Below are 27,245 nucleotides of genomic sequence, written 5' to 3' on the forward strand. Positions count from 1 at the left end.
ACGCGAACGTGATGTAGCTGGTGAATGAACGGTTCCGTGGAAATCGCGATGTTAAGGAGGAAAATTGATTGGATTGTTGTTTGGTTTGTAGTTTTTAGGGATTGTATTTAAGTTTTGTTTATAGATTTGTGAATGGGGGATGAAATTGAAACAGTATTTGATAATACTACATTTATTTGATAATTTAGTGGAAATAATTGATATTCGAAATTTTCAATTGTTTGGTATTGAAAATTTACTATTTTCTGGTATTGAAAACTTGCGATCTTTTGATACGGAAAATCTACAATTTTTAATACTGAAATCTTGCAATTTGCGATATTGAAAATTTGCAATTGTTCAATCTGGAATTCACTATTGCCATTTACTTAAAGCAGTACTACGAAATTTCATTCCACGCCATATTATTCTCAGTTTCTCGAAAAACACGAATACAAGAAACGAGATTCTGTTTTCGAAAGCTCTAAATGCCCCTTAAAACCCGCACGTGAGTGACGCAACCATTGCTCCTCGTCCGTGAAATTGATCACGCATTCCGACGGACCCGGCATACCGCCGGCGAAGGTTCCAATTTCGATTCGGGTCGGCGCGAAGACGAGCGCCGAGAGACACGCGACTTTTCCAGCGAAAACAGGCACGACTTTAATCGCGTTTCTCGCGACCGTGTCGGCCGAGGACCGCGTGCGCAGCAGCGTTTCCGTGAAATTTCGTGTGCAGTTATACGACACTCTTGCTGACGCGTGACGTCATCCCAGCACCAGCCCAGCACACCTCCGGACACGTGATTTTTTCGCGTTCCGATGCGACGGGGAGCAAAAAGCCGAACCCGCGTGGGAGTTGCAGCGACACCGCGATAATACTAGAGCAGCAACTTTAACGATGGACCTACCGTGCAGTAAAACCGACCGTTCTGCATTTTCTTAGAAGCTTTCTAAAAATACGTTTATTGAGATTTCGATTCGTTTGTGTTCTAGTTCAGGTTTATCTGAATCGATTTATTCAATTATTTCTGGAGTAATCATTCGTGCCTGTTCGGTAAAAGGTGAAAGAGGAGACCTGAAAACCAATGTTGAACCGGTGTATTAAATAATATGGTATTATATAATGTAATAAAATGTGGAATGTTGAAATAATTAATATTATTCTTGAATTTAGCCGTAATTTTGCTTTTTATTAGCTTTCTATAGCTGATGTTGATTATGTACAATATTTTATTAGAGCTTCACGTTGTTATCGCTATAGTGACAGTTAGTAACGGAACTTTTGATTGCAAAGGGTTGAAACTGCTGTTTTAGAGGAAGGACACTGAAACTTAGTGCTGGGTCACCTACTCGTTTTCGTAGCTCCATTATTGCTCAACTCGCGAAGATGACGAATGTCTCGTTCGGGGGTGGACGCGGAATTTCGCGTGGCAGGGTAATTTTCTCAAGTGTTCTGCCACCGGCCGTGAATAACTTAGAACTTTCGACCCTGTCAGGTTATGAATCAAGAGATATTTACGGTCATCCAAGAAGACGGCTGTAATTTATCAATTGGTTTTTTGTGGATCATTAAAGTTGATTTGCTGGAATCCCGGTTTAATTCTTTAGAAGTATGCCATTAACGGATTGTTTACCTTAATCATTTTATTGATTGCAACAGACGAGAATTTTTTTTCCTTAATTTCGTATAATAGAAATCGAGTAACGTGACATTGACAGTTATTCCAAAATAGGGTTGTAAAAAGCTATAAGAAACATAGATATAAGTTTTTTACTGAAAAAACTAAAAACTTACATTTTATTGGAAATATTAAACAGCATTTTCAAAATGCTTTAATGTTTCATCCATAAAAAGTATTTTGCCTTTGTGTAATAATTAGACACCGGGAACAGTTGCACATTTTTCTACAGAACCTCAAACGAATCGACATTATACCAGATTGCACTTCCTTTGGCAGTGTTTATTAATGTTAACGTAACACTCAAAACCTTGGGGCACATTCAAACTAAAATTAAAACTGCATCAAATTTAATTACTCTTTGTCTTATTATCTGCGTTGCCTACATTATTGTATTCAATAAATCCATAAAGTCCCATACACTAGTAACAATCCACTGTACAATACTTTCCTCCGCGTCTTCCACTTAAAAAACAATCATCGATTCTCTAAAATGTAGATGAAATAAGTCCCTCGATAGTGGTAAAAATTTTAATTAATTATCGAAAGAAATTCACCACATGGGTTTATAAAATCTGCAAATGTTCTCATAATGATGGGGTTTAGCTTCTCATCAAATTGTTTCGATATCCGATGAATCTCGATCGAACAGAAACAGTCGAATCGAATAAAAATGATCTTTCAATAATACAGGTCTGTTTATATTTTATCTATCAAAGAATATTGATTTTTGAAAGAATTTCTATGGACGCAATGGATTAAAACGGAGTTATATTAGGGTTATCCGTATGAAAATTATAAAACGGGGATTAAAAGACTGTTTTCCATTCGAAAAGTCATAAAGCCATAACCCTTTCGCAGACAATAACATCCAAAAGACGTCATTAGAATATCCAGCTGAATTGAATAAAAATCAACTTTATTTTGTTTCGCGTAGACCAAAGTGAAAAATTATTGTGCTATTGTCAATATTTTATAATAAAATTATAACAAAGAAAACAAAACTACTTAACCATTTACAATGAAAAATGAAAAAGAAAGATCAAATCTTTTTTTGGCAAGTAAGAAACAGGAAACGAGAAGTATAGTTTGCTAGAATTTTATTTTGATCTACATTTTTAACGCTAGAACCACATACCTGGATTTTAACACTAAAACTAGTATTTAATACTAGAACCAAATGGACATTAGTCTTCATCGTGATGCAGAATGACATGAAGGTTACAACATTCAAATTCAAAGTCCATATTATCAAAGACTTAATCCTATTTTCTCAATTTTTGCAGCTCTTTAAAATGTTTACTATCCGTGAACCCGTTAAAGAAGCTGATTCTGCAATACCTAAACTGAAATATAAGTCAATTGAAACTTAATAAGTACACGTGCCTTTCTACAAACAAATTTTAAAGAGTCAGCATAAGTTCTTCTACTTCTAAAAATTTTACGTAATTTTGTTTGGGTGTTTTCTCGGTCACAGACCAATTCGATAAGCGTAACGCGATAAATTGCGGGCACAGAGCGAGAGGCCGATCCTCGGCGGAAAGAATCTTGCAGCCTCGAGTCCATCTTTGGGAAAAAGTGACCGTCCGCGAGCGGATGACTCGCGGCTGCTTATCCGATCGGAATAATAGCGCGGCCTTGGTCACAGAGAGGGCGACGGGTGACACGGGATGGGAATTCCTCGCCGCGAGAGGATCCTCCGACATGGCTAAACGGTTTCCATGAAAATCGCTCGCCTGTTACTTCCGGTTACCTTGAGCCGCGCTAATAATTCGCTTGTCCACCACGCAATTGTCCCGAGCCAGTCTTCTTACGACAATACTAATTAAAATTCTTTCGTTTTGTTTCAGGTAAGTGATCGATGCGAGGGCCTTTCGGTGATCGAGTACTATGGATCGCTGATCATGGGGTATCGTAAAGATTCTTTCATTGTATAGGTAGTAGAATATATGGTGTTGGATAAAAGACATTTAAATAATTGATGATCAGTCGAAATTATTTGATGATCAGTCTGAATTTAGAAAATTCAGTTGAGAAATTCAGTTTTACTTGGGAGATTGGAGAAATTGGAAACATTGTATTTTAGTATCTATGTTTTGATATTTGGTAATTGTACTTTAACACTAAAACTACCGGACAGATCAATTTGACCCATTTCAGAATTTTTATTTTGTATTCAAGTCACAACGGTGCGTGCGAAAGGTTTTTAATTAAATTTGTGTGTTTGCACAGATACAAGACCAGCGACCCTTCGAATCTCAAATAACATATTGCTCTAATTTCTACAGACAATTACAAACTAGTCATTTTAACTGCTTGGTAGTTTCAGTGTATTATATTTTGAAATATATTTCAGTAATTTCTAATTCTACTGTTTCACCTATCATCTAACCTGCTTCGACTACTAAATACTCAGATCGTCAAGAAACCGGCATTTTTCACGAAAACAGTAGTCAACTCACAAAGTAAACCCTTCAAATCGTCAAACACCTCTCTCAGAAATTTCAAGTTACATCAAGTTCTTAAATCCCATAAATAAGAACGACTATCCTTCGATCTTGTCGTTCAGATAATTAAATAATTCACAACCTTTCAATTCTAAACACAGTACATCCACATACTGATATCATCGGTAGGCGGCAATTCATCCTGAAACTCCCGACAATCTTATCGAATCCGATATCCGCGTAATGGTGGATCAACCGAGATCCTATCGTCGATCGGCGAAGAGGAAAGGTGAATTCCGCAAGCGTTGATCGGCGGGGGCAACCGAACCAAGCCCGCGGTGGCACGTGGGCAGCCCGCTAACAATCGTAAACAGGCGTGCTTAATTCATTCAACTTTCTAGCACCGCGCCTACCTCTCGGCGATCGGTGTCCGGTATATTCCACGTTCCCTTAGGAAATGTTTGTCGTTCGCCGGTTTATGCCGGCATTTCTTAATTCAGCTTGCCGCGCGATATGCACCGGCCGGACGTTTTATGTGTTTACCCTACACTGGACCATTAATCTTCGACCGCGCCTCCTGGAACGACCTGTAAATCTCGCGCGCCTCCGTTGCGGCCACGCATCGACGAGCCACCGTCTCGTTGCGACGGACTTTTATAGTTCGCTTCGTCGATATGATATTTATACCGATAACACGCTCCTCCCCGCTTTCGAACGCACCTCTCCACGGCGAAATCGGCTTCCATTACGATTTCTGCCAGTTTTTACGAGCCCGACCGCCGCCGGTTATCGAAACCGACTGAATCGGTTATTGGTCTTTACCGTGAAATTATCGGATTTTTTTGCTTTCGAGCGAGTTACGCTTTTTAGGGTGAAATTTTAGAGGACCGTCTTTCATGTTTCTCGGGGCGACGGTTCTTATCGTGATTTTAATGAAGTTTTTAGTATTATGTGGTACTTTGGGGGATGATTGAGGCGAACGAGGAGGTGAAAGTGGTTTACAAGTGGGGTGAAGAATGTGTTTGCCTTGGGAAGTATCGATTGTAGGGAACAACTTCGATGTGGGTATTAGGTAATTTTCAATATAGAATTCTTGCTAAACAATGAAAGGCAAATTTATTTAAGAAATATATTAAGAAACGATTTTCTACGGATTCTTCATTGAAAGGTTAAGATACTTCTTTACTTAATTCCTATGAATTCAGATAAATTTTATATTACCTTTTTATTTTTCATATTCCCTCGAACAGAATTCGTTGTATGTTTTCTTACATCTTTCCTACTAAGATCAGTTTCGATTTCAACCGTAGCAACAAATACAGAATGAAAGTAGCGTATAAGGATCAAGAAAAAACTACAAAATCACTGATCCAATAGAATTAAATACGGCGCCGTTTCGTTTTCAATTTACCGTGGGACCGTATCCTCGAAGCAGATGGAATTTTATTTCATTTCAGTTTCTCCGGGGCGGCCTATAAAAGCGTGAATTTGCATAAAGTTCCGCCGGCTGGATAATTAATGATCGTTAAATGAAACCAGCGAATCGGCGATCGTTGTGCCCCGCGATGATCGTTTGTGATTCAGGAGGCTCGCGATCGAGGATAGGTTAACGGTACAGAGGGGACACTGTTAGAGATCGTCCGAGGAACGCCTTCTAATTGTACGAGCTCGCCTATCTGCTCTCGAGGATCTCTTCTTCCGGAGTGTCACGCGAATTTTCAGGGCCGTTGCCAGCTCCGAAATCATTGGGATCATTGAACCGACGCGCTATCTTTCTTTCTTTCTTTCTTTTTTCGTTCCTCTTGTTTCGTGCTTGTTAGCACGATAATGAGGCTCGCCGTACAGAGCCCGACAGAATGTAGTCCCATTACGTATTAAGATTGACGATTAAAATGCAATTTTTATTCATTTGGAATTTATTAAATTATGTACGCGTTGATCGTCAACTTGGAATTAAAGGAAGTCTCGTGGAATCCAATTAATAGTAAATCTGACCAATTTATTTGTACAGAGCATTAAATGTTACAATCTATTATTTAGTAATTTCATCGAACGTTGTAGATCTTAATGAAATCTACTTCATTCGATGAATTTGACTAGGAGGAATCCATCACTAGGAGAATTAAGAGTTTGAAGTTGTATCACCGGGATTTAACCACTGAATAACTGGCATGAACCCTTTGCACTCGAAAGTATTTCACTATAAATATTCAGCATTTTCTAATGAAGGACATTCTTTGAAAGTAAATAAGAAAACAAGTGTAAATTAAGAAACAAAGCTATTTTAGTTTAATATTTCACATATTAACGAATTACACGAAGCTTAGTATTATACATAAAACTTCGTAAATTCTCTATATCGAAGGAAGTGGTGACTTAGACACCTCTCGAGTGTAAAGGGTTAATTAGAATTCGCTGTGGTCAGCTTAATTTCAATTGTGGATCGTTGACAATTGAGTATCGCGAAAGATGGTGTAACGGTATCGCTGGTAATATGTCATTAGATTACATTTCGCCCAACTCCAGACAGTCCGTGTCAAAAAGCGTGTCCCGCGACTAGAATATCGGTTGGCAATTAAGAATAGCGTGGGCGTCGCCGATGGAGGACGACGCTGAAAGTGAGAGTGGTCGGTTCTGTTGGCGAACTGTTGGCTCGCTCGGCGAAGAGAATTCTGCGATTGAGTAATTGCGGAGTGTTCGTTATTACGCGAGGATTTATTGGGTTCGTTGACACCTCCAGGAGAGTTCTTTCTACTAATCGGACATTGATGTTGAGTTATCGCGCCGTAACTCCGCCGATTGAAATTTTTGCGTATCGGTTTGCGGTATGCAGATTGAAATTCATACTTGGCTACATAACACCCTTCAATGGGATTGTTTCATCGTTTGTAATTGATTGGAAGGAGAACTTCTCTTTCCTGGTATATCTGCATTTAGGAATATTAACAATGCACAATTGATGCTGCGTTTCGACTGTAAGAAATTTAGTACCGCCTTTAGGTTTGTTAACCTCTTGCCTTGTAATATTAGACTTGTGGCCTCTTTTGCGGTTGAAATGTAGTACTATTGTTCAAATATTAATACTGGTTGTGCTTGGTAAATGCATATAATAATGGAAGCTGAGTTTCTTTATTTTCTGATTAATTACTGATGATAGAATAATTCTAATAAGTACAGTTTGCAATAGAAATTGCTTAGTTCATTGTTCTAATTTCATTGACTTAAAATTAATCTTCTTCTCATTATTCATATTTCTAAGAAAATCGTTAGAAATTTGGCATCATGACAAACCCAACAACCGTCACAACTTAGATCTAGCTCCAATCATTCAAATTCAAAATCCATTAAGTCTTCCTTAACCAATTAACTGTTACGATCTCTTTGAAGAGTATACTTATAATGTGTCGCAGAACGTAACACTCGTCGAAACCAGCTAATTGGTTGACACTAAAACTACCGAACAGAGTAACTTATTCCTAATTTTTTCTAAAACTTAGTTCGAATTTAATTTAAAATCTCGCAGAAACGGCTTCATAATCTAAACTTGCAAAATCAACATTCTGAAATGGGTCAATTTGTCCCGTTCGGTAGTTTGTGTTAAAATTCTTCGCATTTCCTATAACTTCTCAAATACCCGCTACAAATCAATCTCCGAGCACCGACTAGATCCCCAATTAAACGCGTAAACAATAGTACAACCGGAAGCGACCGACAAACTTTCGAACGACGCCCGAAGAGAGAACCGGATGGGATCAGCTCGGACTCGGCATCGAGTTATTCAGAGCCGTGGGACGAGGATCGCGTGTTTCATTTGTGCCCAATAGATTTCTAATTTCGTCGAATAAGGTCAGAAAAGGTGTCCGCGTCAGAGCGGTGGTCGTTTTGGTCGTCGGCAGCGGCGGCGTTCCTCGTTTCGCCGGCCAGTTTTATTGGCACGTGTGCGCCCCGCGCGGCCTCCCAAAGGCGACAGGCAGTCTGGGCCAATTTACTCTTCGCTGATTAATTCTTTCGCCGGCGGGACAAAAGGAGGAAACGTGTCCCGTTAATCGATCCCCACCCGGTCGGCTCTTCGGGAAAGAGCTCTCGGGATTGCGAAGATTCCGCACACCGGAGACACTGACTCCCTCGGTCCGCCACGGAATTTTCGTTACACGTGGCCTTGATTCCACGCTTTGATCTCTTCTTCGACTGTCCTCCGCATTTTTCTTACTATCGAAACTACTGCGCGCGCTTGGAACGGAAACGTTGATTGCCGAATTTTTCGCGAAACTCGTAGGTATACTGTATTGGAGTTTTTTTGGGGGGGCATTCCATTGGAGCGAGGTTTTGAGGGTTGAAATGGGGTGTTTGTTGTTCTTGTTGGTTCTGTTGGTTGTTTGGATATATTTGATCATATATCGAAGGTTCACAGTTATGAATCGGTTTTATTACAGTGAAGGTGTCGGGATAATTATATATTTTGAATGTTACTAGAAAAGGAGTTTCTAGTTTTAGTGGAGGCTTGTGTTAGCTACGAATGTTGAAAATTGAGAATAGGGTGCAAGTTACTTAAAGTTCGAATTACCCGTAACATGAAATAATAATTAATAGTAACTTGAAGAATCGTATCAGTTCCAAATGAATGTAAGAAAAATTTCATATACTCCATCTCATTCAATCACTTAACCAGTTTACCCTTGATACTCGGAAGTCTTTCACTAGAAACATCCAACATTCTTCGACGAAATTAGACGGCGTTCTCTGACATTAATAATAAAGCACACATAAATTAGTAAACAATACTATATTTAATATTTCACACATAGATACATCACACAAGCTTTGCACCAGACGTAAAACTTTATAATCCTATACAAAACCAAGTGGCAGGAATCTCTAGACCAGAGAGTTACCCAATCCCAAACCCTACATCCCCATCGCAGGCCAAGCATCCCAAAACGAAACCAGCCACTCCAGCCCACTACCAATTCCAATCCCACCGTCCCATCCCACGATCCTCGAAACAACCCAAAGAAAAAAGAGCTTAGAAACAATGGAAACAAACAAAAAAAGCAAGGAAAGCAAGTAACTCGCAACTCGTCGCCAGTGATCCGCGGAGGCAAAGCACGGAGGGAGGGCGTGTGCTGAGCCGCCTTTCTGCGCGCACTGTACCGGTTTTAAAGGACTCCATGGCGAAGAACAAGAAACCCAGAACCACAAAGACCAAGAAAGAGAAAGAGAAGAAGCGGTCGCGCGCGTCGTGTACCGCACACGCGTGTGCACAGGTACGATCCGCGTACCTGGGAGAGCCGCGCGACAAGGACGGTGCCCGGAGAGGTGATCGTGCCACGGCTACGGGATATTATTCTAGTTAGAGGAGGAGAAGGACAAACGGCGGCCGGGTTAGCCGAGGCGCGAGAGAGAGGCCGCGCGCGCGGTGAGAGGCGGCGGGTCTCTAGCCACTGAAGAGTAAACTGGCCAGACTGCCTGCCGCCGTCGACAACGTAACACCACCGTTCCCCAGCCTCCCGTGGTAGGGGAAACGGACGGGGGGAATAGGAGCAACAGCGAGACACAAGCCTCGGCAAAATAATATTTTCCGCGAAACAACACGCGACACCATTCTCCTTGAGCATCGTTTCTCCGAGGCGAGGAGGTGGTACGGCGGTGGGTGTTGCGGATGGTGTCGAAATTCGAAGACGATAGCACTCGGTGTCTAGGGATTGGAATGTTCTGAAAATAACTGTTCGAAACTGGTATATATTGGTTCCGAGTGGAACTGTTGTGGAGAACCTAAATGAAGGCATAACTGTTGTTGGGTGTATCAGTTTTGAGGTACATTGGTTACGAGGAACCGATGTCAGCTTATCTTCATGCTTTTCAAGGGTGGTTCTTCTAAGGGGTTTATTTGCGGATCTTTTAAATGTGTGATTAACTCGTTCTCCATCTTCTCTTTCTCGACTCCCTGCAGCTGCAATCCAAGTAGTACTTTTGTCTCTTTCGTGGAATGAGTATTTTCGAGTTCTGTTTTACTGAGTTTGTTGGAGGTCAGTGTAATTTAAATAGTATTTTATTTCAGGGACTCTTTGTATAATTCTGCTTTTGGAAGGTCTTCGGGTATTTAACTGCACGATGAATATTTTGAAGTTGCATCCACGTTCAGTTGATGTATGCGATGTGTTAATATTAGTGATTGGTATATTTGTTTATACACTTACGAGTGAAAGAAATTTATAACAGTTGTTAATATAATAATTTATAGTTATATACACGTTAGGATGAGATTTGCTCTGTCCACTCTTACGTCATTTGCTTCGTTAGTAAAAGAATTTCATTTGATCCAATCAAAATATTCGAATGCTTTATAATATCGAATTACATTTTATTAACTCGCCTGTTCACTATTTACTACTTCTGCCACAAGCAAAACGAAAACCCCAATGGTTACCAACGAATTCTTCAGTCGCACTAAAACACGGATAATCGAGCTTATCGTAAACTTAAAAACCCCGCAGTTCATTAATTAACTAACTTACTGTATCACCATTACTCCAGCACGAAATAGCGTCGAACGAAACGTTATTCCGTTAATCACGATCCGATCAGCCTATTCGCGGCGAGAGGTTAAGTAACCAATCGCATAAAATTCGGTGCAGCCTATTTTACCGGGGACAAAAACTCGCGAATTGTCGTGGAACGTGTAACACGGCCGGCGTTACACGTGTTAAAGGAAACGAGGGAACGGGTTTTTAATTCGGTTTTGCGTAATCGCTCGTCCGCGGGGATATTTCGCGGGGAAAAGCGACACAAAACGGGGGATCGGCATGCGTAATCGAGCCGGCCGAGCAACGCGCTCCGGAATCGGCTCGAGCGGTTGCTCAACGAAAACTATATAGAGTGTCTCGGTTTTAAACGATCGAACCTCGACAGTTTGTTCGTTGAGTGGGCATAGAAAAACAAATATTCCATAAACGTATGTTTACAAACGTTTCATAAAGAAATTTTACGTAAAGTATGTATATGGAGAATAATAAAGGTAATAATCTATCATAGATTTAATTGAATGCTAGAATTAACATAAAAAATTCGCCATGCATTCAGTGATTGGATATAGAATAAGTATTAGATTCGGTTCATGACAAATTCGATTTCGTAAAGATAAATGGTAAGTGTATTCGAAAAGGTATATTTCTAAATACATAAATAAAAACCTAACTCAAATTTCTTCTACATTTCTTATTATTTATTCTGTGACTTTCCAATATATTTTAATACATTATAATTTAACAGAACTTTGAACGTTACTATTCATATAACTGTTATTCATACAAATAGTCGTAAATATTACTATCGTTTCTTCTGTAACTTTTTTATAAACCACGCGCAGACCCGTCTTTATTTTCGATTTCTGTCATAGAACAAACCGATATGGTTTAATTGTTTAAAACTGAGACACCCTGTATAGTATCGACCACGGACCGCCGAGGTGCCTAATCGTACACCTTCACCTAGATATCCGCTCGACGAGCGACGCCCGTACCCTTTCGAATCGGTTACTCGTGTTACGTTGAGTACGCGCGATCTGAGCGCGACAACGTTTCATCGGTATAATGGAAATATACGTGTATGCACGGATATTTCTATGGACGTCATAGATTCAATTACACGGAGCTTGTTTATCCGCGCTCCACGACGAAATATCTCGCGGCTATTAACCCTTTAACAGCGGCCCACGCTGACAGAGCACCGTTCGCCATATTTCGCCTGTCGGCTGCTGGCGCGACCCTGGGATCGGGCGCGATCGAAATATTATAGGTTCAGAGGGAAATTTATCTCCGTCTCCCGCGTATTATTCGTGACAAAATTTGAATCTTTTATCATGGACATTTTTCAGTGATCTTTCGTTTTTTAACAGAAGGAAAAATGAATTTACTGTTTAACCCTTTGCGGACGAAGATCCTTCGAAATGTATGAAACCTTTAGCAGATGAAGCTATATTATATATCGATTGTTTAAATAATTAACAGGACGAAACTACGTACTGATCACTTGCTGCTTGAGTAATTAAATCATTTGTCTACGTACTGTTCCAAACATGAAAATTTGATCTCGTAGAAATGTCGACATTCAGAGGGTTAAAATGATCAATCTAGTTCGTATGATTTTTTATAAATTTACTTATTAATAATTCATCAAATTAAGATATTTATTAAACTAATTATATTTCTTGTATTTTATTTAAATAATTTCGACCGTCACGTGTTTTAAGTATATTAAAAACCATCCTTTGTTCCTCCTCAGTGCGACTGAAACACTGAAACGAAAGTGTCCTGGTAACAATAAAAAAGAACGGTACGGTAAATTGAATTAAAAGATGGTACTTTCACGTTTCCTCTACACTTTTATTTTCCGGCCCACGCAACCCCTCTTCGTTCGTCGTTCAATTTGAGATGAAAGAATTATGGTGGGGAAGGTCCGAGATAGAAATAAGAGATTAAAGGGATGACAAATTTGAGGAGAGTCTTGTCCAAGATAAAAATTCATCCAGTCACCGTGGAAAAAGCTTTAGACCCGTCACTCCCATCCCCGGTGCCACCCTCGCCGCGTGTAGCCGCGTCGAGGGGGCCGCGGGGAGGGTAAATCCGAGGAAAAACTGGCCTGGCGACGTGCAACAGGTAGGAAAGCGAATGCACAGGCCACTGCAAGTCCAAGCAGCCCGTCAAATATCGGTGGAACGAAGGCGGCGGTTAAACTCGCCCGTCGGGAGACCGAAATATCGACGCTGGTCAAACTATTTCCGATTGAAATCGCCACCCCATTAGCCGCGAGCGAAATTTTCACAGAAAACGTCGGAACGACATCGTCGAATCTCAAAAGAATTCGAACGAAATCTCCCCCGAATTTGGAGCAGATTTTTCGCCACATTTTATAGAAATATGTAATAAGAGGATGATAATTTTTTCATGCAATTTTTAATAGATAATTTTTGGGAAGATTTTGGAATCTTATTTTGGAATATTGTTTTAGGTTGTGGGATCAATGTTCTTCGTTTAATTAGAAGTAACGATGGCTTGGGAAATCTAATTTCATGTACTGGGGTAGTTATTGATAAATTTAAGAATAATGTTTTAAGATGGCGTTCGGAAGAGAAAGCTTTCAGAGAGATTTTGCTCCAAATAGGATCACGTACACACATTTGTTCTGTCCAATATAGTTTAAGTACTGGAAAACCAATATCCTAAGATGTTAAAGTAAGTAGAAGTTACTGGGACTCAATATTGATACGTGACCTTCGAAATTCGATCAGGGACACTTCTCTGGAGATATTAAAATGAGAATGAAAGTTCTTCTTTCGTGAATTTGGTCGCGTTAGATCTTGAGATTCCTGTACGAACAAATAAAATATAGATTTCATGAAAGTGCAAGAAAATTGAAACAGAACCTTTCAATGTTATCAATCCAATGAAAAACAAAGAAATTCTTCTTTTCTCTATCGTCTACTAAAACGTAAAATGACGAATAATTTTAATTAGCTTTGTAACTCTGTTCAGTGTTTCGATTGAGCATGAATTAAAGAAAAGTAAATAAATTTTAATGGAACTTCTATTTTTCTTTTTATTCCTTGTTCCCATCTTTTTTTCTCATTGTCTCGAAACGATTGTGTCGTAGAAGTATTCGAAGCGTGACAATGCTACAGAAGACATTTTTGAACAAAGATTTTTATGCGTGACAATAGATCAGTCCCGTTCACTTGACGTCGCCGTCCTCGAGCTCATCAAATCGAGCTTATCGCGTTCTCCATCGAGACCAACCTTGGCCCGAGCAACTGTGTAAACGTGATTCGTGAACCGTTCAACAATGTTTCCGCGGCGTTGATGCCCCCTTCGAGAATCTATAAAATTGCACGATCCTACATAGAATAAATCACGCGGATAGCTAACGAGACGTGAAAGGCTGGTCTCAGCCCAGCAGAAATCGAGTTAACGAGTCCGCTATCAGTAACGAGGCTTCGGTAATTGTCATCGATAGACCGGGTAGGTTGTTATGCATTTATATATTAACTGTTACTCAATAAAGTCCAATTAGATAGAGACTTAATACTCCTCTGTATCTAAAGAACGCGTACATTAAGATAGCAAGTTTCTATGTTATTTTTATTCCCATTGATTAAACTTGAATTGATATGACTCAATATAGCGTCAAATGAAATATTCTTTTGTTAGGAATGACGCACCATTGCGTCGAATGAATATCGATACGGAAGATAAAACGAATATTTATCGGAGAAAAATGCTTGATTAAATGCTAATTATTTTGATTCGTAATTAATGTGAAGTTACAAATCTGAATAAATAACCACGGTCTAGTCATTGCAGATGCTTGAAATATTACATTAACATGTTAGCGACTACCATACAGAACAAAATTTTTCTTCAGTGCGTATGAATTTTAGAATCTTGCTATCTACTAAATTCAATTTAAACTTTTTACCAAATGCCACATTCAATATTAAAAAGCCAGAGGCAGAAATTCACAAAGATTCCACAAAATTAACCAAACTACCAATAAAATTCCGACTCCGATGAATTACCAATCCCCTTTAAAACCAACACAAACAGAACGATCAAATTTCACAATTCCTCGATCGCCAGAAATGCACAAAATCCTCGGCAAAACTGTATCAACGGAACAATACCCGCTTCCCACGGAAACGATGCAACAGAAGGGTAACCCAGAACGGGGTCAAAACGAGAGAGGGGTTGAATTAGAGCAATTAGATCAGCCTCGAAGGATTCTCCCGCTTTGTCCCGCTGTGGCACACAGAGAAGCAAGGGAGAAAGGGTAAACTGGAAGACGAGATTCCCTCGACGCGCCAGTGGTCCACGGAAGAATCGATTCGCCGGGTTCGCGCGGAAGTCGGGACAAAGGAAAGAGAAGAGGAGGATGCCGATCTCCGGTGGAGGCGGCGGCGGTGGCGGCGGTGGGCGCGCGCGGCCTCCTCTCCTAATCCTCGGCAAAGCGCCTCACGTCGCCACGAAGTCGAAGTTTACTTTTCGTGCTCAAACATAACTCCCGGGCCTTTCGGAAGTGGGGGGTTAAACACACATAATCCGCCGTTTTCCGCCAGTAACTCGTAACTCCTGCACGTATTTTCTCTCGGTTCCTCTTTCTCCTGCTCGCCCTATTCACCAATTCGTTCGACGAAGTCTGTCTCTGTTTTGCTTTCTTGCTTTCTTGCTCTTTTGCCGTTTTGCTGTTTTGCTGTTTTTCTGTCTTGCTCTTTTATTGTTTTGCTCCCTTGCTCTCCAGCTTTCTAGGTCTCTTGCTCTTTTGCTGTCTTGCTGTCTTGTTCTGTACCTCTTTAACTCTCTTATTCTCTTACTCTCTAACTCTCTAACTCTTTTGCCCTCCAGCTCTCTTACTCTCTAGGTCTATTACTCTCTAACTCTTGCGTTTCCTAGCTTTCTTGCTCTCTAACTCTTTGGTCTCTAGCTCTCTATCACTTTTGCACTTTTGTATTCTTGCTGTCTTGTTCTGTAGCTCTTTAGCTCTCTTACTCTCTTACTCTTTAACTCTCTAACTCTTTTGCCCTCCAGCTCTCTTACTCTCTAGGTCTATTACTCTCTTGCGTTTCCTAGCTTCCTTGCTCTCTAACTCTTTTGCTCTCTAGCTCTCTATCACGTTTGCACTTTTCTATTCTTGCTGTCTTTCTCTATGGCCCTTTTTCTTTCTGTCTTTCTCTTCCCTTTGCTTTCTCTTGCTTTCTCTTCCTCCCTTTCTCTTCACCTTTGCTTGTTTACTCTATTTTTCTATATACTATACTCTATATCTTTATTTCATTGTTTATTTCTATTTCGCTCTCTACCTCATTTCCTATCTCACTCTCCATCTCACTATCTCGCTCTATCTCCATTGGTCCCTTTCTTTCTTTCTACTGCTGTGTCTCGCTCCCTGTCTTCCCTCTTTCTTTCTCTCTCTCTCTCTCTCTCTCTCTCTCTCTCTCTCTCTCTCTCTCTCTCTCTCCTCTCTCTCACTCTTCAAGCGGAGCCGCTCGGTTCCGAACTATTTCTGTAGCTCTCTGCGGCGACCACGGGGAGAGATGCACACGAGATGCACGCGTGTGAGCTTGATGCCTGACTGGCGGGCCTCGAGTACAACGCCTTTCAATGAATCGTGTCTTCTCCCGGGTATTTTAATCCTTTCGTTGCTGATGGCACGGCTAACGTGGCCGCTCAAAGGCGAGCGCGCGGGGACCTTACGAGAGAGTACGGACCGTTCGGAGATCTTTGAACTGGCCCTGGGTCTCGAGTTGAATCGGATTTCTATTCTTGTTTTCTTTGTCGAGGGTTTTGAGCGTATTTCGTGTCAGTTTAAGGAACAGTTCAGTATTGAAGCTGTATGAGAGAGTGTTAGAACGTAAATATTGTTTTCTTCGTTGTCTCGAATTAACCCTTATTGTAGCAATCAGAGTATTCATTCAATCTCTAGTGTTATGTTTTTCCATCAGTTCCTTATTCCTGAATTAGATACTAATTAAGGTGCCAGTGTTCAGAGAATAGTCTATAATAAATATAAAAACTTCAAGGGTTAAGGAAGTAACTCTTAATGTTGCTAACATTAAGATTAAGAAAGCAGGTCTAGGAAACATCAAACTTCAGTTCGACATTATTATCCCCAAATTTTCTTCACTTTTCCGTTTTATCCATTACAAATATTCATCATTCAACGCAGACAGAATATTACAGCGAAACAAATGCTTTCCCTACCAACAAGTAACAAACGAATTAAGCAATCACGTAGCAAGTACGATTGCGAAACAAATCGTCGTTGTAAGGGGGGTTAATCAAGCAAATCAACCGAACTTCGACGCATTGAAGACGTCTGATCCCCCGAGCTTCGTTTTCCAATCAGCGGGAGATTCTAGCGCTCGGGGTACTTGACCCCCGGCAGAAAAAGGGAAGAAACAGCCGATTAAGATATCGCGATTAATGTCCGCGCGAAACAAGCTCCGTCAGCGAGGGGGAGGAGCGATGAAGGGAGGGAGGCGAGAGATAGCGCGGCGCAAAACAACGCTCACCACCAATGAATCAATATACACACTCCTCTTTTTGACGATGGCCAGCGCGGGTCCGGAATAAATCTACCGAGGCATGAGGCGAGCGATGAGGACCCTTTCCTTGCTGGTCGTACGTTCCTCTTCCAGCGTCGGGTTCGTTTGTCCGATCCATGGTGGAGTATTTCATCTCAGAAACGAACTAAAATAATTTTACTAATTTTTTGTGATCAGTTCATATTAATATTAACCCAAATAAGGTTATTATAGTAAAACAAATTACATAAATAATTTATCTCATTTGAAAACATTTTCTCCCGATGCATTCGTATCATGGAAAGAATATTTTCGAAGGAAATTCATGTAATTTATTTTATTATAATATTCTTCTATCGAGAATACAAAATTATATTTTTGTATTGTATAATGTTATCTATTCTGTATTGAAGCATTCAATACTGTTTACATTATTCTCTTGTAAAATACATATATTTAGTATTAAAAATATTATTCTAAATTTATATTTGAAACTTCATTTTCAATAAATTAAAAAGCTTTATATACAAAAGTTCTACGGTTTAGGTAAAATTTTTGGAATCGGCGTTTGGTCATCTTTTCGACACAAAAACTCCTCTGTGCGTCGGGAGAAGGGTGAACGAAGGAACGCGACGGACGAGGGGGAGGAAAACGCTTTCGATCGAGATACGCTCGCGACAAAGCCGCTCGCGAGCCGACCACCCACTCGCTTCGAATCGTTCTCGACGGAGTTCTCGGAAGCTGCGTCGCTCGCGTTCTCGACGCGTTAAAAAGTGTTATCGTTCGGATTGTTTTTGGGAACCGGTGGAACTATCAAAGGATGTTGGAGTATTGTTGTTGTTCTCCTTCCTTCTTTTCTTATTTACTTCTTAACCCCTTGTGAGTTTTTTTTTTCTCTTGATTAGTCTTGTTCTTAGGAACCGTTAAACGTTATCGTTTAGATTGTTCATGAGAACGAAACGATCTAGGAATGTTGGAGCATTCTTTTTATTTCTCTTGTTTCTTTTATTATTTATTTGTTTAACCTCTTGCGAGTTTTCTTCTTCACTGACCTTACTCTTGAGAATTGCTTCATTGATGGGAGTTTTTTAATGGGAAATACAGATTGTATGTTGATTGTGGAAATAGGTTTAGTGGGAAGGTTAATTATGTATTAGATGTAGATGGTACTTCGCTTCAGTTGTGAACTGAGTAATATTCATGTTGATTGGATACAGTGTGAAGTGCTTGTCTTGCGGCTGACTTGATATTGTGAGGTAAAGGATTAATGCGACGTTTTTTGCTTGGGAAATAATAATCAGTAGTTGTTTATTGTTATTTACGAGGAAGAAGTACTGTTAGTGTACAATACTATGCTATTAGATCATCAAGTAATTATGCACAGCAGTTTTAATTGTTGTTGAGGCCGTTAATTAAGAACGAGTTTAAAAGTTACGGGGTAATGCAGTAAAAAGTTTCCTCTTGGGATTTTCTTATCTTGATGAAACCAGTCTGTAATAATTATAATGTTTCCTTAATTATTTGGTAAGACATTTTTAAATGCTGTCGCTTGTTTTTTTAATTGATGTCATGTTTCTTTCAGTGTTATAAGAAAATACAATTTTTCTATGTATAAAAAATGATACTAAAATTAATTTAATAACACATATCTTCATTATTCAATACTTCTATAGGCCACACTACGTTGCATCATAGTATTTCTTATAAATTCCTTGCTCGAAGTACATTATACAAAATTGTTCGATCACTAAAAAAAAGGAAACGAAATTTTCTTAACAACTGCAACATTTTTTATCTTATTTGGCTAATTTTTTCGCAGCCAGTATCCGTCCTGACAGACCTCTTTGTTACCTTAGGTAGAACCTTGATCTTGTATAGAACCATCGATTGAATATCATATAAAATTATTATATTATACTTAAATGATTCACCGATAGACCGCATCTTTATGCCCTTGTATCCTATAAAAAACTTCAAGAATGTCTAACATAAAATCTGTCATGAACATGTCTTCCGTTCCATATAATTCAAATCTACTAAAACCTTCAATTCAAACCAATCTTCATCAACAACCACACCAATGACCAATACCCAAATCACAATTACTCCCAACGCAAACACTCCAAAACGTACCAACGTATAATCAATCTTCAGTGCCCCAAAAATCTCCGTTAGTCCATCAAACTACTCATGAAAACTGCTATCGGACACACAGCCGCAACAATATTCTCCATCCTCAATTAAAAAGTGAGACGGAGAACAGCGTGTCCTCCATGAAATTCTTATCGGTGTTCCGCGAACTTCGAGAAACTGCAACTGGCGCGCGCGGCACGGAGTGCAGCGTTGCAACGGTACGAGTACAGCCTAGCCGGGAGAAGTGAGAGAAGGTTTTGCACACGAGCGCGTTCTACGTGGACGTGGAACAACCGTCGGCACCCGTGGAGGGGTACACCCTGGACCCAGGCTCCGTGCGGCGCGTAGCTTATGAGCCGAGTAACAAAACCAGTCGTCTCTCTACTGGCGAACCAGCTGCCCGTCGCCAGACTTCTAATCCTCTCGCCGATTGTTTTCGCTGTCCGACGCTGCACGCGACTACTCGCGAACGATTCCCGGCGAGATAGAAAAATTATTTCTCCGCGAGGTTCGAACCTCTAACCGAACGTGGTTCTTTAATCTCGATACCATTTTCTCGCGATTCAAAGTGGAGTTTCGCTGTGGACTGAAGAGTCGATCTTGAAGAAGTGAACGTGCGATGGAAGTCGTGTTTCATGCTGTTTGAAGACGTTTGAAGCACCGCTCTTGTGATTTTTAAACTCGTTTCGTGTACGAAAGATTCTGTGGTAATTGTTTTGTAGTTCTCAGATACCTTTTGTGTGATAGTGTTCGTGAGCGGGTCGAGAGAAGTTGTTTGTAGAGGTTGGACATTGTTGGAAACGTTGCTTTCATAGTTGAGACTTTATTCTATGATCTAGAATTATTTCCAATTTTTAAAATTGGATTTTAATTATATAATTTCCTACTTAGACTTTGTCTGATCTTTGCCAAAAAACAAAACTCCCTCGTTGAGAAGCAATTATTTGATATCATTGCGCTTCGTTTGCAAAACTCTCCTAGGAACAGTCCGCCGCAACAGTCGCTTCGAACAGAAACACCCCATATAAGCTACCAGTCGAAAATAGAAGAAAACCAACTCTCCCACATATCAAAGCAACAAATTATAAAAATAATCTTTTAACAGTATCGTCGTTACTCGCGAACGCTCCTAACGGTCTCTTTGAGAATCCATCTAGCGATCGTTCTCAAGCGAAAGCCGTCCAATTATTTTCGTGCTTTTGGCCTCGCGTGAAAGTATCGTGCACGCGTCCGCGTAAATAGGCGGCGGCGGTAACACGCATTGTTCGGGAACGGAGAGAGTAGCAGGGCAGACCGAGCGGCCGGGTCGGGTCATGTTGGGTCGTGTCGGATCGGGTTCGCCGAAAGACGCGAGCGATTCGAGGAATTCAAATTGAAGGGAGTCGTTACACGGGTATCTCGCGAACGAACTTTCCGCCGCGCTGATTAATGATCATTGTCGCTGGCTACGCTCGCCAGCTCGCGCGTTTAACCGAATAACGAGAGAGGAGCGTCGGCTGCGGAATCGAGCGATCCCAGTTCCTGCAGCGATAAATTGCATTAAATGTTATAGACGGGGGCGGCGGCGGGGCGGCGATACACCCGATCGTCCTACGCAAGATTGTTTATCCTCGCCGTTGCACGCCGGATACAAATTTATCTCGCGACTTTGCATAATTTCCTCGGACGCGGACCGATGCACGCGCCCGCTCGCTCGTGCTTTTGGAAGACGTTCAAGCGAGCCGCTCGACTGCGATTGGCGTGACCGGGTTGACGGTGATAGTTTCTGAGTTTCATGATTTGATTAATTATTCGGGGCAATTGAGACACGATGATTTGAACACGTGTTTCGGGATGTTACATCGGGGAAGTCTGCTACCGATGAGTTCGGGTTGTTAATGCGAATACTGTCGCGAGGATTGCGTTAAGAGATATCTTTGCGGCGAGGTAGCAAGTTTCTTATTTTATTTTCTCTGTGTAGATGAATAATCTAAAATACTAAGTCGATAAGAATCTCAGAAGTGGAATGTGTTGAAGTCTAAATGAACCAGTGATAATAGTGTTTCCCCGATAGTAATCGGAACCGTTGTTGCTTGACATTAAGTGATCATAAAACTCAAGCGTCGAACGTCGGTAGTATCACAAAGACCATCACCCTTTTCGAAGTCGGAGTACCGATTTTCCTGCTCAACATTCCAACTTATCGTTCCTTCTCCATAGATCTAAATTCCAAGTCAGAGACAAGTGTACCAAGTTCAAGTGGACGTTAACAGTGTTGAAAACAGTGTTCTCCAAGCTGAACTCCAGGCATCGATGACCGAAGGTAGCTAAGCCCGGCGCAGACCAGCACGTACGATAAAATTCCGCGGTAAAATTAGAAATTCTAATTCCTGTGTCGGGAATGTCACCGGGGACATGGACTCGGAGCAGCGGAGGAGCCGTTTGATTCCGATACGGGGGAAAACGGCGACCGGCATGGACCGCAGCGGGTTTAAGAAGAACGCGGACTTCAGGATGAATCAGCAGAACTTCAGGCTGAGCGACTTCGGCGTCGAACCGGCGAGTCACGCGAACGATCAGAATAACGTTGGCTCGAGGTACAGTCAAATCGCGGGCGTGCAGGTGCAAATGCGACCGGGAAGGCTTGGTCCAGGAAGCGGAGCTGGAGGAGGACCGTCGAGTCCTCTGCAAGTGGCCTGCAATCGTTCGCGATTGACGACGAACAGCTCGAGGAGCCCGAGCCAATCGATCGGACAGTTGACCGTGGATCAGTTCCAAGCGTCCAGCCCGAACAATTTGACCGGAAGTGGGTCCATGTTGCAGGCCAGCGTCTCGTCGGTACCGTCACCTGGGTATTGGAGCCATTACAGTGGACAGGAGAGCGGGGTAAAAATATGTTTACTGAGATTTATTGATAAGTGATTTATTACAAGGTGATTCGTTTTGGTTTGGTTTTTAATTGCTCCATGGTTATTGTATTAGTTATTTATGTAACTATTCGTGTTTTATTGATAAATGTGTGAAAGGAGTAGGATTTTTGAAGTTTATTACGTGGATGTTAAGGATTTAGTTTTTTTTTTAATTTTAATTAGTCTTATTTGGTGTTGGAGTTATTATGAGAAAATATAAGAGAAAGAATATATTCACTGTGATTAATTGGTAGTAGTTTATATATTGGGGATTTTTTAAGTTGATAAGTACGAGGATATTTGATGGCTGTATGAAAGAAAGAATTCGGTCACTTGATAAAGATTATTATCTGGGCATTAGAAACTGAGTCTTTCCATAGTATTCGATTTGAATAGTTTTTATTCGTCTCAAGTAGTCACAGTACACAATGAACTTTTTAAACCTCTTAATTTCCTGAACTAGTTTTTGTTGCGTTACGTACCTTGATCAGGTCAATTATTTTATCTTTGTTCTGTCATAACTGTCTAGTAATGATTAACATTATTGACTATGGTCCACCGACGAACAATTAATTAATATTTCATAAGCAACGACTAATAGTAATATGGGATTTTGGTAGGTTAATAACGTATTAATTATTTTTGTTTGAATTGTTATTTAAGCATTTAAAGAGACATCAATGACAAAAATAGTCCTTATCGATAAGTAGACTTTCCGGAGAAATTATTAAGACTCCGGATGAGAAACCGTTAATAGATCGACATTTGATTAGAAAATCTGAATTAATATAAATAATTAATAGATTACTTTTGGACATATTTTTTCGGCGCCTTAATATTCTGTCAATTAATGTATAAAATAATGCATGATCTAGTATAACAATTTTCTACTTATCAACTCCTTTCGGTAGTAATTCTCTGTACAAATTTAAAAATTAATTTTCACATTCCCAAGTCAAAACAATTTAATTTTGTTAGGTTTACGGGATATAAGAATATTAACAGGAGAATCGCTATTTTCCAGTTTCTCTTGTAGCAACTGAGTTGCCTCAGTCTTTTGCAGACGAATACCTTCTAAATCATCCAAAACATTTACTATTCGAATCGAAAATATGCATTAAACTCTTCAATCGTATACATGAAACACTAATGTCCTTAATACAGTAACATTCACTCCCAAAACCATTACCTTCTTAACATTCTTATAACCAGTTTCTCAGTGAACGTATCAAAAACCGTCCAAAACTATCAGTCGCATAACATTCTATTATAACCGTTTTACACTAATCCCATTAATTCAAACCATTAACTATACCAACAAATTATCCAAGTAAACATCTCAAGCATTCGACTATCCCAAATCTGATTCAACGTACGACTACTCTTCATTGCTTGCAAGATAATCCTTGCAAGGAAACCTAGTCAACTTTCAACTTTCATCTCTCGTCTCATTATCAATGCTAACATACGAATACTATTACATCATCCCATAACTTCGTTCCATTAATTTTTCCAGCACATGTATAAAATGCTACTGCGTCAAATATAAAATCCTTACCACTCCCCAGCCTGTCGCTCCCGAATACCTTCCAGGCTAAACTGAAGCATAAAGTCAGTCACAGAAGTCCCCGTATCGCTCTGTGCAATCAATCAAAACGAAAAACTCTTACGTCTACACGGTCTCGGAACTCTCCTGCACGGTGCGGAGTACACACAAAGCCAGCAGCCGTCGGCTCGTGCGAAATTTCGCAGCCGCGTTCGGACAGGTACGACAGTTTTACGATTCGAGTACCTGCTATCGAAAGTACATCTCTCTTTCTCCGTCCGTCGGCGCGCGGAGGGGCCCGTGCCGCGCGAGTCCCGCCGATTAGTCCCAGACGGTATAGGACCGGTTTAGTACCCGTACGTGACTTCGAGCCGGTTCCGAACTTTTATTGCACCGGCGCGCATACCGGATGCACTTGCCGCCGTTTATTCGCCGGGGAACAGCCTCCGCTGGTCAGCTGTGCGTCCCGGTCCGCGCGACAAAGCTTTTCGAGTTTCCTCGGTTTCTCGGTCGGCCCGGCCCCATTGTCGCCAATTTTTCAAGTGTACGCGCGTGTCCGCGCGCCGCTATGATTATTGCACCCGGTTTACCTGTCCCGGCCCCGCGTTGACCAGGTGGCCAACTAGAGCTTTTGACCTGTTTTATTGTGGACCTGCTCGGGGCCGGTGCTTCCTGAATTTCGACGGTTTTTTCTTAGGAACCGTATTTGTTTATTGTAACTATTGACGCAATTAGCCGACTAGCTGGTGCGACGGCCTGTAAAACTTTTCACCTGATCCTCCAAATTGTATTTATTTATTGGATCCTTTATTCGGTAGCTGTTAATCGGTTAGAGGACTAGCTGGTGCGACAGGGAACCTGTTTATTGGATTCTTTATTCGACAACTATTAATGTAGTTAGAGGAGTAGCTGGTGCGACGCTGTACGAGACTTTCTTTACCTGATCTTCCAAATTGTATTTATTTATTGGATTCTTTATTCGGCAGCTGTTAACGCTAGGTTTATGGAACGCGTCAATTTGACGCATGGTAAGTTCCACGAACGTTATTTAGTAAATGTTCGTGTCAGTTAATTGTTTACTTTTAAACCTCTAATATTCAGGATCTAGATAAACGAACATCAAATTTTGCAGGAACAGAGGAGTAAACTAAATAAATATACATAAACGTAGCGTGAAAGAGATTTTTAATGGATGCAATTGAGTTCGGGCGGGACTGACTTCTTCGAGAGGGATCAATGAATTCTTTGGCGGCTGTTTTACCTGTTGAATGTTTGGAAGTGGTATTGTCTTTGGTAATTCGTAGATTATGTTGATTAATTGTATCAGCCTCGATCTAGGATTTCTTTGCGGAGGATGTTGGAGGGTTTAATTTGCTTCAGATGGCGGGAGGGGTTTGTTTGGAGAGCAAACGGTGTGGATGGAAGAAAGCGTGTGCTTTAATTCGGTGGGGATTTAGAGATATTGGACGGCAGTTTTCGTTCGCGAACAGTTGGAGAACGTTAATCCTTCGTTTAATCATCTCGATTGATTTATAGCTTGGTGTATTCACACCGAAAATACAATTATTCTTATCTTCATTTAACAAATCTTCAAAGCTGAATTATGTCAACGTAAAAACTTCACGGTTATAATTTTGAAAATTAAGAAAATTGTAGTTTCAAAATTAACTATTCTCTTGAAAGACTAAATATAAGATGAAGAAAAAGAAAAAGAATGAAGGATAAAATTGAGTTATCTGTCTCAAAAGATTCAATTTAAACTGACAAATCTATAATTCATTAAAACCAGCCGGTATATAATTCCAAACAAAGCTATTTTTACTAAATTTGTAATTGTTATACATTTCAAATAAACCAAAAAACGTGTACATCCAGTATCGCAATTTTCTTGACCGTTACTACTCACGTGACTCACGTTTCCAACGAAGAGCAAACTTTCGACGAAATCCAAATCCAGCGAGCGCTCGCTCCATTCAATTTTTCCATTGAATTCTCCGTTTAATTGAAGACCGGAACTCTCCGGCCGAGGTTGCGAAAAACAATTGGCAGCAGGAAGTGGCTTGCAGGTCCGAGGCTGAGCCTCGACCCGGCCTCAAGTCGCGTATCTAATGTTTGTCTCCCCGCGTGAAGTCGTATTCACGGCGCGTTTCGCTCGCACAGCTAATTAGTATGTGCCGCGGTGGCACGTATTAGGCGGTGGTCACACTTGCATACGAAACGACACGCACACGCACATACACACACGCGGATAAACGCACGGAATCCCTTGGACACCACCGCCACGAAAAAAATCACACGGTGGAATTCGAAGAATCTTTGTTGTCCCACTAGGCAGCTCTTTTCCATGTCAGCTCAGTTTCGATGTGAGAATTCATTGGGTCAACGCTGGATTGTGCGAATTCCTGTGCATTGTTGCTTAATCTATGAAAATAGAAATTTCAAAAAATTATTGTTTCTTGTATTATCTTTCAGCTGTTAAAATTATTAATATAGAATATAGAATCTTAGGTCTTTTACTTTCTATACGAAAATTTGGATTTCTAAATTTCATAATTTAATCATCATAGAATTTAATATTCCTACCATCTTCTATAGTCCTCGTTACAGTATGTCAAATAATGCGCTATAAAATGAAACGAAATACAATTTAAATAAAATTAGCAACATACTTGGTACAAGAAACAACCACGTCTTCCTTTAACTTGCAATAGATTATCAAAATCATTATTACCCTCCGGAGAAAAGTATTTAAACAATCTTTATTATCGCCTCCTTTGTTTTCGAAGACTTTCGTACCTCGTTGTATAACTTAAGGATAATTATAATCTCGAAATTATAATCTCGTATAGCTCGCTGAAATCAATGAACAGCACACTTTCGTCGTGGCGTCAATGCAGCCTTCCATTTTATAGTGTTTTCAGGATGGTGTTCGCCGTAAACGCGTAAAAATCCGCAGTCAATTAACCGGCAACCGTGGCGGTGGTTGCGTACAGGTGTATTCCCGGGGATAAATAAACAAGACCGACTCCGGGGCGGTATGTGAATTCGCCGAGCCTCGCTGGAAGACAATTATATTAATTAAGTTCAGGGGATCATTAAAGTGCCTTTGATGCTCTCGCGTTCCCTCGTCTCCGCCGCGCAGAGAGATTTAACCCGTACTCGCTGGTTTTTCACTCGGATCGTTTAATTCTTCTCGGTCGAAGATTTTTGAGAGTATTAAAAACCGTTTCCACGCAGAGGTAAATTATATATTAGTCACTTAACCTGTTTGCTACCACATACGGGGTCTATGAAGGAAATTGATCACTTAGATCGGATGCTCTCTTGCTTTAATATGACATCAGTCGAAATGATGTCGAAATTGAAGCACAGAAAATAAAAAGTAGGCAAATTGGTGGAGGAGATCGTATGTGTTTCTGATAGTTTCTTATTGGAATCGTTTAATTGTAGCATAATAATAAACAATAGTACTTTATTATTAGAATTGTCAGTTGGACTTAAC

General features: G+C 40.5%; 1 protein-coding gene across 12 annotated transcripts in view; it reads left to right on the forward strand.

The window, feature by feature from the left end:
* The window catches only part of LOC116433762 (protein daughterless), a 212,385-nt gene that overhangs the window by 137,637 nt on the left and 47,503 nt on the right, over positions 1-27,245 (forward strand). For 2 of the 12 annotated variants that reach the window (XM_076373737.1, XM_076373739.1), the window contains exon 1: positions 21,514-22,174. The exons of 5 other annotated variants lie outside the window; for them this stretch is intronic. In XM_076373737.1, coding sequence (XP_076229852.1) covers positions 21,704-22,174 — 471 coding nt within the window. In that variant the 5' untranslated portion in view covers positions 21,514-21,703. Of the gene's footprint in view, positions 1-21,513; positions 22,175-27,245 lie in introns of those variants that run through there. 5 more of the 12 variants (XM_076373738.1, XM_076373742.1, XM_076373740.1 and 2 more) reach the window with 3 other exon arrangements.

The sequence above is a fragment of the Nomia melanderi genome, chromosome 14 (assembly GCF_051020985.1).
Source record: "Nomia melanderi isolate GNS246 chromosome 14, iyNomMela1, whole genome shotgun sequence".
NCBI lineage: Eukaryota > Metazoa > Arthropoda > Insecta > Hymenoptera > Halictidae > Nomia > Nomia melanderi.